Source organism: Phycodurus eques, chromosome 10 (assembly GCF_024500275.1).
Source record: "Phycodurus eques isolate BA_2022a chromosome 10, UOR_Pequ_1.1, whole genome shotgun sequence".
Lineage (NCBI taxonomy): Eukaryota > Metazoa > Chordata > Actinopteri > Syngnathiformes > Syngnathidae > Phycodurus > Phycodurus eques.
The window spans coordinates 29,490,093-29,502,892 of NC_084534.1; the positions used below are offsets into that span (position 1 = coordinate 29,490,093).

The 12,800-nt window shown below is 51.3% G+C and overlaps 1 protein-coding gene across 8 annotated transcripts; it reads left to right on the top strand.

The window, feature by feature from the left end:
• The first annotated feature begins 1,460 nt into the window (after positions 1 to 1,460).
• LOC133408742 (E3 ubiquitin-protein ligase RNF182) lies at positions 1,461 to 9,689 on the top strand. Of its 8 annotated transcripts, none has more exons than XM_061687925.1 (6): positions 1,461 to 3,252; positions 3,346 to 3,546; positions 3,612 to 3,765; positions 4,517 to 4,584; positions 4,673 to 4,787; positions 7,211 to 9,689. In XM_061687925.1, exons 1-6 carry the CDS (start codon positions 3,241 to 3,243, stop codon positions 7,624 to 7,626), a joined length of 966 nt encoding a protein of 321 aa, XP_061543909.1. In that variant the 5' UTR covers positions 1,461 to 3,240; the 3' UTR covers positions 7,627 to 9,689. The 8 variants fall into 8 exon arrangements, with proteins under 8 accessions (XP_061543909.1, XP_061543908.1, XP_061543910.1 ...); XM_061687924.1 differs by having other exon boundaries at positions 1,465 to 2,476; positions 3,106 to 3,546; positions 7,211 to 9,688; XM_061687926.1 differs by having other exon boundaries at positions 1,465 to 2,008; positions 3,106 to 3,546; positions 7,211 to 9,688.
• Positions 9,690 to 12,800: the final 3,111 nt, after the last annotated feature.

Below are 12,800 nucleotides of genomic sequence, written 5' to 3' on the forward strand. Positions count from 1 at the left end.
ACAATCAAACTTATTAAAAACCTAATTTTGGGAGGCGAAGGGGCTCAGTGACGTGTGCGTTTGAGCTGCACGCATAACTTGATTGGACCAATCACAAGAGCCACACTCGTTTGTTCCGAGTAGTAAATGTGGCGATTACCACGCAACAAACTGCACGTTGGCCTTCAATGTCAATTACACATTTTGTTTGAGTCAGGCATACAAACTATTAAAAAACATGCTTATGTGCGCGAATATGGAACATTCAATGAACTATATTATATACGGTCCGCTCCAGGCCGCGTTATTTGGACCTGATTTCTAGGCAAGTCAATATTACTGGCATCAGGACACGCGCCACTGCACTATGATTGGCTGTTGTATCTTGTAGAACATGCCCCACTCCTGACAGACGATAAAAGAAATGTGTTACTTAAGTATGGCGGCGTTAATATGATTCCCACGAACCCTATGGCACCCTAACCCTAACCTTAACACATCCTATACCGCCTCAAGCCCCAGCCCTAACCATAACAAACTTCTGCGTTTTTACTTCGTACAAATGCGATACATGTTTGGGACGGTCATCTCGTTACGTCTGCGTAGCCTGCCCTAACCTGCGACGCAGAGCCAATCATGTTGCAGTGGGGCGTGTCCCGCCTAGAAACCACGTGGGAATGCTAACAACGCCTCCACCACAGTCAAACGTAGCAGAACGTTTACATTTTAATCACAAAAGTACAAAACGTACATAAGGTACATAACAACATCCATGTAACAATATGGTCTTACATAATAAGAGTTTTTAATCCCAAAAAATATATACTATCATGATAGACATAACAAGAAAGACAACTATAAAATGGAAACGTGAGAGGATAAAACGGCTTAAACTAAAAGGATAGGAGGAAAAGCGTCCTATATTATCAATTCAATTGGCCGAAGTCTCCGCTGCATGCCGAAAACGCAATCTCGCGATCTGAGCGTGCGTGACGTCACTGACTTGGCGAGTGGCGTCATTCGCGCTGGCATCTTGCTGGATGGAAGTCAAAGTTTTCTCACAGCGGTTCGCTCGTCCGTTGGCCACGAAGATTCACAGGCGGGTTCAAGAAAAATCTCATCTGACATTTAAAAAAGTCTACTTATAGTCTTGCAGGAATGAAGTTGTTCATTTCATTTAAGAAAACATTGGAATCTTACCAGAATCAAACTCATTTATCTTTAAAAATGATTATTAAATAATACACGAAATAAATATAAAATACGATAATAAAAATAAAATAAAACACCAATCATAAATATGAAGATCAATCAAATCAAAATGAAAAAAAATTATCGAATAATGTCTTTGCAAAATGATCCAAATGAAACATCAAAGGCAGTGTGTCTCTGTCGCGGAGAGATGACGTCACGGCCGTTCTGCGGTCACGCGTTTGATTGATTGGTAGCTGTGCGTGTCGTCATCCACCCCCCTTGCCGTTGCCATGGTAACCCGGGATCCCGCGCGCGCCGCCGACGCCGCCGCCGCAGTGAGTCACCGACGCACGCGCGCGCCACCGCGCCGCCCGAGCGATCGTCGAGATGACGTGACGGACGACGCCGTCGAGCGATCGATGACGTCAGCATCCTGCAGCGATTGACTGACAACTGTCAACAAGTCGTCCGTGCACGCGCAGCAGGTGAGCGAGCGAAGGCGCCGCGGAGTCACGTGACGCGTCCTCTGCTCCGTTGTTCTTGTTGTTGTTGTTGTTGTCGTTCCACGTCAACGCTGCAGTGATTTCTCAGTTGTGCCGTGTTGCGTCCGTCCCGCGCACGTGCACGCATTGTGCACTCTATTAGGGACCTGCTGAGCACCACCAGCGGCAGCACGCAGTTGGAGCGCTCTGGCTGGTCACTGATGTGCTTCCTATCCCGCCATCGGGGACTGACGATGACGTCACCGCCCCGGTCGAGCCGGACTGAATGTGACGTAGCAGTCGACTAAAAACAAGGCGAGGTGACGGCTCGCCGCGCAGCCGTCTTCCCTTTCGTGAGTGCGCCTAGGTTGCAAATCGAGGTGCAACGAATCATCCGTCGATCGTCAGTTTAGCCAATATCAAATTCATCAAGAATGATTTTTGATGATCCATAGAGAAGAGGTTAGGGTTAGAGGATGAGCGGACGAGCGAGCTTCTCAGGGGTTCTCCGAGACAAAGCAAATCTTTGACGATGGCACCGCGTCAGCATCGCCGTCAAACCGTGACGCGTGTCGGTCAGCCGCCGGCGACGCTACACCGCGTTTACATCGATACCGCCGCATCCCGTCTTTTACGATCACTGGGCTTCATCTTGTCAAATCAAACATCGTCGGGGAGACGGCACCAGAAAACGTTACCATGGCGACGATAACAACACCGGATCTCGCCGACGTATTGCGTCGCGTTCGGGTAAAAAAGGAGAAAAAGGCGGCGTCGTCACCGGCGCTCGGGAGGGGACGTTCATTCAAGGATTGCTTGAGGTATGTTCACGTACTTTTAATACGATACGGCTCGTGAGCAGGCAACATAACGTTATGTAGCCTAGCAAGCTAGTGCTAGCGTTAATGTTTGTACGGAAACATGCCGGCGTTCTGTCCAATCCTAATCTAAGGTTTTGGGAAACATCAATAAATGTTGACAACGCCGGTCGCAATACGCAATCCTATTGGTGGACGTCGGGGTGGGGCGGCGGCGGCGGCGGCATGTCGCAACTATGCGCGACACTACATCCAAAAATCAAACATGTCAGACTTTTGATTCTGGCGCCTGTCGGTCGCGGATTATGGCACACGGCAAGAAGTTTTGTCGTTGCCGACAATATATGGCGGGCGTGATCCGGGAAATTGGGCTCATATCGGCGCTAAAGTCCTGCAGTCTGATCGCGGCATTAGGGGAAGTCCGGACACCCTGCGGAGGACACTCATTTGGGCCGCTCGTAGCCGCCATCTTGTCCTTCGGGTCACGACCCGCAGATCGTGACCCGAGCGGAGGTTCGGAACGGAGATCGCCCGTTACGTCGAGAATCCTTCGTCAGCAGGACGGACCCGTGCGGAGGCAAACGATGAATGATTAATTTGATCGTCGATTAGCTGTCGATTGGCTGTTGCAGTGAACATCATCGGATCCCTTTTGGAAGAAAAGTGAGCGAGTGTGATTGACAGCGAAGTCATCAAATTGGACTCGTCGATCGACCGATCTGCCGTGCGGGTGAAGCTGTTGCCGTGGCAACGTCGGCGGCGTCCCCATGCACGCTTACGTAACAACGGCAGCCCACCGCTACGAATATACTCCAATGTGTGCGCGTGTGTGTGTTGCCGGCAATTGAAAAGAGATACAAATGTGTACGCAGGCGCGCGTGTTTATATGTCACCCAAAGTACACGCGCATGGATGTTGATCCGCGAGAGTATCGCCATGACGACCGATGTTCGGCAGACGGCCGAGCGTCTCCGTCTCCACGTCGGACGGCGTCGCCGGGAAGCGACGTCGCGCGTCGTCCGCTCCGGACGGCCAATAGGATGATCCCGCCCGAGCAGGAGATGGAGGGCGAGGTGAGCGAGACGATCCGCGCTGGCGTGACGCGCCGTCAACGTGTGCGTGCCGCCCGCGTGCCCAGGTGCGGACGTGGGCCGAGTCGCTGGTGGTGACGCTGGACGAGCTGGAGTGTAAAATCTGCTACAACCGCTACGACGCTCGCGGCCGCAAACCCAAACTTCTGGCGTGTCTGCACCGAGTGTGCGCCAAGTGTCTCAAGAGGATGGTGGACGTGGGTGAGTCCGCCGCCGCACGCAATTCCCGCCGTTCCCTTGATTTGACCATCCGATCAGATGACGATTCTCGGGTCAGCGTTTGAGAGGCGCCGAGCTTCCAGACGGGCAAGATCCATTCTCACTCTTTTCTACATTTGAACGCAATTTGATTCGTACATTTCTGAAAGAGAGGTCTTCGCAAATGCTAACAAGCTAACAGTTGGTATGCTAACATATTGCAAGAGAGCGACCCGAGTAGAGACACTGGTCAATTAGATTGATTGAAGGATTTGACCTTTTCTCCCGGATTGAGGTTCTATTTCTGCGTTCAAACCCGATTTCGAATGAGAATTGATCAAAAGCGTCCATGCTAGCTACGTAGACTCGTAACTTGCAACATATCGGAAGACAGCAATCCGAGAGGGCTCAACCGATATTAGCTGATTATTGTTATTATTTTGAAACATATTAACACATTGCAACTTGAGACAAAGGTCATTACATTCAAACTAACATTAGCAAAAAAATCAGCCCATTTTTACCAATTTCTCTTATGTTGTGAAGCAAAAGTCAAATGTAATTCATATATTTTTTTCTCATAAGCATTCTTTTATTCATGACATATGTTTTAAATGAATCGGCCGATTAATCGGCGATCGGAATTTTATCGTGCCAAATACCGGACTGGGCTCGGTCCGAATCCACGATTTGGCATCGGATTGAGTTGCGATGAGCGCGTGAGAGGTGTGCCGCTGTGCCGCTGTGCCGTCAGGCGAGTCGTCGCCGCCCGCCGTCAGCTGCCCTTTCTGCCGTCACGAGACTCTCGTCCCCGAAGAAGAGGTGACGCGCCCGCCCGTCTTCTTCTTCTTCTCGTGTGCCGCGACGCCAATGAACGCCGCTTTTCCCCTTTTGTTTCGGGCGGCCGGAGGTGTGGCTGATGGAGGACGACCGTCACATCCTGGCGGTTCTGTCGTGTCAGGACCGAGCTCGGCGAGGAGGAGGCCGACACGGAGAAGTTCTGCTCAGTCCCGACTCGCTGACAGGTGACATCATCGACGGCCCGTACGGCGCCGCCTCGGCGCGACAGCGAGCCGGTGGGCCGACTCGCCGTTTTTCCGGAACGAGACTTCGACGAATAGCGGACAACTCTCGGGAAAAAGCCGTTTCGACACCTCGTGCATTTAAAACGCCCACTTAATGCTAATGCTAATTAGCATCTTTGTTGCGCCGCTTTAACCCTTTGAGCAACGGGTCGAAACAAACGGTGCAGCAACACACGTTCACTGATAACATAACAGTACTCACAGTCATATATTCTTTATCCACTGCATGGACCACCCGATAGTAGTGCCGTACTAGAGGAGCGGAGGTGTTCTCATGAATCCCAGCTCGTTCTTGCAGGACAGGCCCTGCTGCAACCGATCATATTGCAGCTGGGCGTGTCCCGGGATTCGTAATAACACCTCAATGTCTTATACTGCCCCCATGTGGCCGAGGCGGGCGCATGGGAAGGAGAAGCGTTCAATTGATGCGGTGTGACAAAAAGCGTTCAGCGAAATGAGGTCATCACGGTATGGTTTTATAAAGTACAATATTATGGCCGACTGGTTAGAGCGTCAGCCTCACAGTTCCGAGGACCGGGGTTCGATCCCCGGCGCCGCCTGTCTGGAGTTTGCATGTTCTCCCCGTGCCTGCGTGGCTTTTTCAGCCCACATCCCAAAAACACGCGTGCTCGGTTCGCTGAAGACTGGAAATCGCCCGTGGGCGTGAAAGTGAGTGCGAATGGTTGTTTGTTCGTATGTGCCCTGCGATTGGCTGGCGACCGGTTCGGGGCGTACCCCGCCTCCCGCCCGACGATAGCCGGGAGAGGCTCCGGCGCGCCGGCGACCCGCGTGAGGACAAGCGGCTCAGAAAACGGATGCGTGGAATATTATGGGCTGCTATTTTTCCTCATCAAAATACAAAAGATTTTATTTGGGGGGATTCGTTGCACTTTGACTCATTTCAATGGCAAAAGATGATTTGAGATGCAAGCGTGATCACAGAACTTGTATCTCAAGACACAGCGGTATTTGAGATTTGTTGCCTTTTCTGACTTTCCCTTTGACGGCCGACTCACCAAATTCTTCTTCTGTTGTGCGCGCGTGGTGCGTTCAGGTGCGGAGCGTGCGCATCGTCCTTCCGAGCGCCTGGTGATCACCATCGTGGAGCTGCCGGCCCAGTCGCCGTCTTCGGACTCTCTGAACGCGCTCACGTTGTACCGGGACTCGCCGGCCCGCGAGCTTCCCGCCCGCAAGTGCGGCTCCTGGACGTCCCGCCATTTCCCCCGCTGCCTGCTGGGGGCGCTGTGTCTGGTCAGTCCGCCTCCGTATACCTTCACCGGCGTGCGGCGATCGAAAGAAGACGACGGCCAAAACGTTCGGCTAGACGGCGACTCCGAAAGCGATAACGGCGGCGCGGGCCGACTTTGAGAAAGACGGCAGTGTAGTTGGGCCTGTTACGAGGCGAGGATCGCCCGTGGGCGCGACGGTGTATCCCGGCGAAGCTGCCGAGGAATCGGTGGGTGGGCACGCCGATGGCTGTATGAATTTCAGGTACGCGAGTGAAGCAACGGGAGGGAAAAGAGAAAATCCATTGAAGTTCGTCGCTCCTGAGAAACAAAAGATTACAAAGGAAAAGAGGTTTTAGAGAGAGCCTCTCCAGGTATTGTTGGGTCTGGCCTTTTTCTCGAAGTCCACTGGAAAAATCGAGCTGGAGATCTTGAAAACGTAACGGTCACACGTCAAGATGCGGTGCGAAAAGTCAGCTGGAGATGGGGGGCCGGGGAACAAAGACCCCACCTGACCCGGGGAAAGGCACAGTATTCAATGTCGTTCCGAAGAGAGAAAGACAAGCTACGCGCTTCGGTTTAGTTCTTTGTTTTGCTCCCCGTACGCACGCACGGTATTACCTACTCGGACTCCAACTGGTAGGCCGAGCGTCCGTTATTTTGAAGGGGCTGTGGCGGACAAATAGTACCAAGTAGTCCTAGACCAGAACTGTTGCCTTGAAGGACTTGGGCCGGCCGCCGGCTACGTTAGCACGACTTCAATATGAGCAGCTTGCTACACGGGCACGTCGATGCCGGCTCGCAACTCGCCATTTTTCGTAGCGCTTCACCTCACGCGGGTCGCGGGCGTGCAGGCGTGCTGGCGCCTATCCCGGCTGACTGCGGGCGAGAGGCGGGGTGCACCCTCAACTGGAACTGGCGTGAACATATTCAACTTTCATACTAGCGGCTACGTATTTTAGCACGCTAATAGCCAACTGCTGAACCAGCAGCTAGCGACATTAGCATTCACGGAGTCCAGAGTCGCAGACGAGTACGGTGACCCACGTGCAGTGGTGGTCCCAATACATACAGATTTAGTATGTGTGTCTGTGCGTAACGTGTGTGTGTGTGTGTGCGTGCGTGTGTTGCATTCAGGTGTACTTCAGCTCTCTCCCCGTGGGCATCTACCTGCTGATGATGGCGCACACGTGGCCGGGCGTGGTTCTGGTCAGCCTGGTGCCGTCCACGCTGCTCCTGCTGGCGGTCTACGGCCTCTGCCGCTGTCTGTGCCACGAGCTCCTGGAGGCGCTCGCCGCTCGTTGCCGGGACGACGGCGCCGTAGCCATCGCGTCCGCCGCCGACGACTAGGACGCGTCCGCCGCGACCTCGAGCGAGCGGACGAACACCTCGCGGGGGCCTCCCGCTCGGCGGCCAATCGGAGACGCGCGGAGACATCTCATGACGTGGGGAAAAAAAAAGACAAATCTCGAAATTTTGGCCACACTGTAAATATAAGATGCGCACCAAATGCTGATTTGTGTGTCGCCGCGTCTGCTACGTTGCTAGCATGAGTTGTTTGCAATGGAGAGTCACTAACACGAAATTGTTTGATTTTCGGGGGGAATGTACAGTCAATGCAAATCCAAAACCGGTCATGAATGGACTTTTCAAGTAGAAATGGTGCAAATTCTGCATCGCTGCTGAAGCCCAAGCTAACAGGTCAGCGCGAGGCTGCGAGGGTGTGCCCGTGACTGCACGGCAAATGATTGACAGCTCGTCGGTCACGCCCTCTCTCTCTGTGGGTTGATCTTCCTCAGACACGGTGGTTTCTATTCATAATAATAATTAAAAACATAAAATAAAATAACTGCAAACTTTTTCATTATGATGTGCACTCAAAATACAAATGAATAATATGAAGATGATTCGTGGAGAGTTGAGTCAGCGAACGGAGCGCACCTTCGATACGAACGGCAAAGGTGCGCTCCGTTTGCTCACGGGAACCATTTTGAATTTCACGCGAGTATTTTGTGCGCTCGGTATATTTCTTGTCGTGTCGTGTCGTGTCTGGGGCGAACTTTTAGCACGACAGCAAGTAGACTGTCAGTGTTTTTGTGTGCCTGAGCCACCCGACTGTCACGTGTCACCTTAACAAATACGCTGCTAGCCTAGCTTAGGCAGTGAGGTATTAGCTTAGCATTAAAACAAAAAATACAGCGGACCCCGCTATTCAAAATGGTCTTTATTGGCCAAGTCAGTTTAAAACGCACGAGGAATTTGTCTCCGGTCGTTGGAGCCGCGAGAATAAAATATACTTTTATGGCCTACACAGGAAAGCGTTAAGGGACCCAAAAGGAAGTTAATCTTTTTTTTTTTTTTTTTTTTTTAAATCAGCCGACTAATCGGTTATCGGAATTTCATTCTGCCAAATATCAGAAATGGCATCGGCTTCAAAAGCTCGGAAGACGTACAAAGAGTCATTCTGCGATTTCGAGTGTCGAGTGGTGTGGCAATACTGATGAATAACGACAATTACGCAAATAATGCAGAGTGACGACGCTACAATGCGGTCATGAGCTCACGACGCAGTTCTGAGGCTGCGGGTTCAAATCCGGCCTGGCCTGTGCTCCCCCCGCGCCTGCGTGGCTTTCCTCCCACATCCCAAAAAACATGCACGCGAGGTTCATTGAAGACTCTAAATTGCCTGTAGATGTGAATGGTTGCTTGTTTCTATGTGCCCTGCGATTGGCTGGCGACCGGTTCGGGGTGTCGCCCGAAGAGAGCCTCGATAGGCTCGGGCACGGCCGCGACCCGAGTGAGGAGAAGCCGAACAGAAAATGGATGGAAAAAAAACGGGATTGGTAAAAAAAAAAAAAAAGGAATAAGCTAGGGTTTCAAACAACAGGGGAAAGGTTCAACAACAACAACAAAATCGCCAAATAATTTCTTTCAAAAAAAGCGATCAGCTCACAAAACTGTCAATAACAAATACCGCGAATAAGCAACGGGATAGGTTCAACAATAAATTCACAAATAATTCATACTCATAAATGCAATGGAAAATATATCTTGAAACATTTCCACGGTAAGCTGAAGATGGCCACCGCCCAAAAAAGGAATAAGTGGGAGATCACAAATCAGCAAAATTCCCCAAATCCGCCAAAAGGCGAATCCTGGCATGCCGAAGCATACAAACGCAGGCGCGGGTCAACGGATCGCAGCGTGGCGCGCATTTCGCACGTGATGCTAATCTCCGCACTAAGCTAGGCTAGTAGCTAACCTAACGAGTCAACGTTCGCCTCGTTTCTGTGCAATATGAAGACAATGAAAGTGCATAAAAATGCAACTTACGTTCAATGTCGTCCAGGGGCGCGCAAACCTTTTCCTTTGAGGGCTGCTGACAGAAAACTGGAAGGATGAGAGGACCACTTTGACATTGTTCAACTTGAATTCATTAAACACACGAAAACCAAGCCATCAAGTTATTCGAGATTGCTTTGATATACAGTAATCCCTCGCTATATCAGAATCAGAATCATCTTGATTTGCCAAGTATGTCCAAAACACACAAGGAATTTGTCTCCGGTCGTCGGAGCCGCTCGAGTACGACAGGCGGTCACAGAACACTTTGGAGACAGAAAGAAGACATTGACAAAAAACAATTGTGCAAAAAGATGCAGAGTCCTCGAGCACTTCGAGCAGTTTGAACGACTAATATTGCAATAGTCCGGCGGAATGACCATTGTGCAAAGGGCGGCGAGACTTCAAGGAGTGGATGCGGTTTCAAGTGACGAGTCGTGCGATCATCTGGGACAATGTCGGTTGTGCAAATGTTACAGATACTCCTCAATCGGTGTGCAAATGGAGCAGCGTGGCGAGACAACTACAGTGAGTGCACGAGTCATACGTCATTGGCCCCACAGAAATGTGACAACGAACTCAAGTCAAAAAATTGCCAGCTTGTTGTCATGGAATTATAGGTTAGGTGGTTAAGAAGTTGATCGCAAGAGGGAAGAAGCTGTCGGAATGTCTACTAGTTCTAGTTTGCGTCGATCGGTAGCGCCTACCTGAGGGCAGGAGCCGGAAGAGCCGGTGACCGGGGTGCGGACGGTCCGAGAGGATTTTGCACGCCCTTGTCTTAGTTCTGGCAGCGTGCGAGTCCTCAAGGGCGGGTCGGGGGGTACCGACAATCCTTTCAGCAGTTTTGATTGTCCGTCACAGTCGGAGTTTGTCCTTTTTTGTAGCGGCACCGAACCAGACTGCGATGGAAGAACACAGGACCGATTCTATGACCGCTGTGTAGAACCGCCTCAGCAGTTCCTGTGGCAGGCCGTGCTTTCTCAGAAGCCGCAGGAAGTACATCCTCCGCTGGGCCTTTTGGAGGACAGAGTTGATGTCGGTCGCCCACTTCAGGTCCTGAGAAACTAATTCCCAGGAACTCGAAGGTCTTGACGGTTGACACAAGGCGGCCGGACAACGTGAGGGGCAGCCGTGGCGAAGGACGCTCCGCTTCCCGTCGATATGCAGACTCGTCACCGTCCTCGATGAGGCCGATGACAGCGGTGTCATCTGCAAACTTCAGGAGTTTGACAGTCGGGTTCGCTGAGGTGCAGTCGTTCGTGTCGAGAGAGAAGAGCAGCGGAGAGAGGACACAACCTTGGGGCGCCCCAGTGCTAATGCTGTGTGTGGATGAGGTGGTCTCCCCCAGCCTCACCTGCTTCGTCCTGCCCGTCAAAAAGCTGTAAATCCTCTGGCAGATGGCAGGCGAGACGCTGAGCTGGAGAAGCTTGGAGGAAAGGAGTTCAGGGATGATGGTGTTGAACGCTGAGCTGAAGTCCACGAACAGGATCCTCGCGTAGGCCCCTGCGCTGTCGAGGTGTTCTAGGATGAAGTGCGGTCCCGTGTTGACTGCATCATCTGCAGACCTGTTCGCTCTGAGGCAAACCGCAGGGGGTCCGGCAGGGGACCTGTGACGCTCTCGAGGTGGTCCAGCATGAGGAGTTCAAAGGACTTCATGACCACAGATGTCAAAGCGACAGGCCTGTAGTCATTTAGACCCCAGATTGCAGGTTTCTTTGGGACTTGAATGACGGTGGAGCGTTTGAAACAGGATGGAACTTCGCACATTTCCAAAGTTCTTTTAAAGATCTGAGTGAAGACTGGAGCGAGCTGGTCCGCGCAGACTTTGAGGCAGGATGGGGACACATGGTCCGGGCCTGCCGCTTTGTTAATCTTCTGTTGTTTGAAGATGCGTCTCACATCCCGTTCGTGGATGGTTCACGCAGAAGTCAGAGGTGTGATTGTGGTCGGTGGAGTGAAAGTGTCCTTTTCAAATCTGCAATAGAAGGTATTCAAGTCGTCGGCTGGTGCGCTATTGTTCTCGGGTTGGGGGGGATCGTCGCTTGTAATTAGTCAGCGATTGGAATGCACGCCAGACTGATTTCGAGTCGTTAGCGCTAAACTGTTTTTCCAACTTTGCTGCATAGAACCTCTTTGCGATGTTCATTTCTTTAGTCGGCTGGTTTCTAGCTCGACTATACAGGGCCCTGTCCCCGCTCTGCTACGCGTCCTCCTTAGCTTGGCGAAGCTGCTTAAGTTTAGCAGCGAACCACGGCTTGTTGTTGTTGAATGTGCGGTTGGTACACAAACCTCTTCACAGAAACCGATCTAGGATGCGACGGTGTCCGTGTATTCCTCCAGGCTGCCGGCTGAATTTTCAAAGACACTCCAGTCTGTGCCGTCTAGACCGCTTTGAAGTTCCATCTCGGCTTCATCGGTCCACTTTTTGACTGTTTTCACTGTAGGCTTCGCACATTTAAGTTCTCGCTTGTCCGTCGGTATTAAGTGAATGAAGCAGCGATCGGACGAGCCCGGGGCTGCGCGAGGTATCGCACGGCATGCGTTTTTTTCCGTCGTGTAGCGGTGGTCTAAAGTATTATTTTCCCTGGTAGGACAGTCGATGCGCTGCTTGCATTATGGGAGTTTGTGGTCGAGTTTAGCTTTGTTAAAGTCCCCGAGAATAATGAGGGGGGAGTCCGGGTGTTTTTTTTCAATTTCGTTGACTTGTTCGGCGAGCGTTAGCAGTGCGGCGTTCGTGTTAGCTTGAGGCGGTATCGCGATAGTTCTCGTGGACTCAGAGCATCGCGGATTTTTTTGTAGGTCAGTGGAGTGCAATAACTCATCTGCACATCACTGCTATTGTTAGCTTTATAAGCGAAATGATTTTAATGTGGCAGCAAAGACTCTCGCCAGGTCAATTGGACTCTTGCTAGCGAGTCATCTCAACGCATACGTTTGGTGAGTGAGGATAGAAAAAGAACATGACCGGAAAGCCACCGTTGGAAACGCAAGCCACAGTTTGATGAAGTAAATTCACAAATACCAACCTTAGCGCAACCAATCGCTCATGCAGCCTTATCAGATTATCCACGGAAACAATCGCAAGTAAAAAGCGATGTCGAGCTTGATTTTCTACAACCACAGTACTGTAGTTAAAACCATCACTGTAACGAAACCTGGGTACCCATAATGCTTTTTGCTGACAGGTTTGCGAGTGTGAGGAACGGTGCGAAAATCACCTGTTTGCACCGCATCCGCATGGGCGGTTGTTCACGTCACTCAAGCGGCGCACACAAATAAAATACCCGCACCTCTCGAAAGTATCACATATTGGCATTGAATTGCATGTATGCAACTTACATTTATACGGCAATAATATATAATTGGTTGCTAGATCACAAATTTC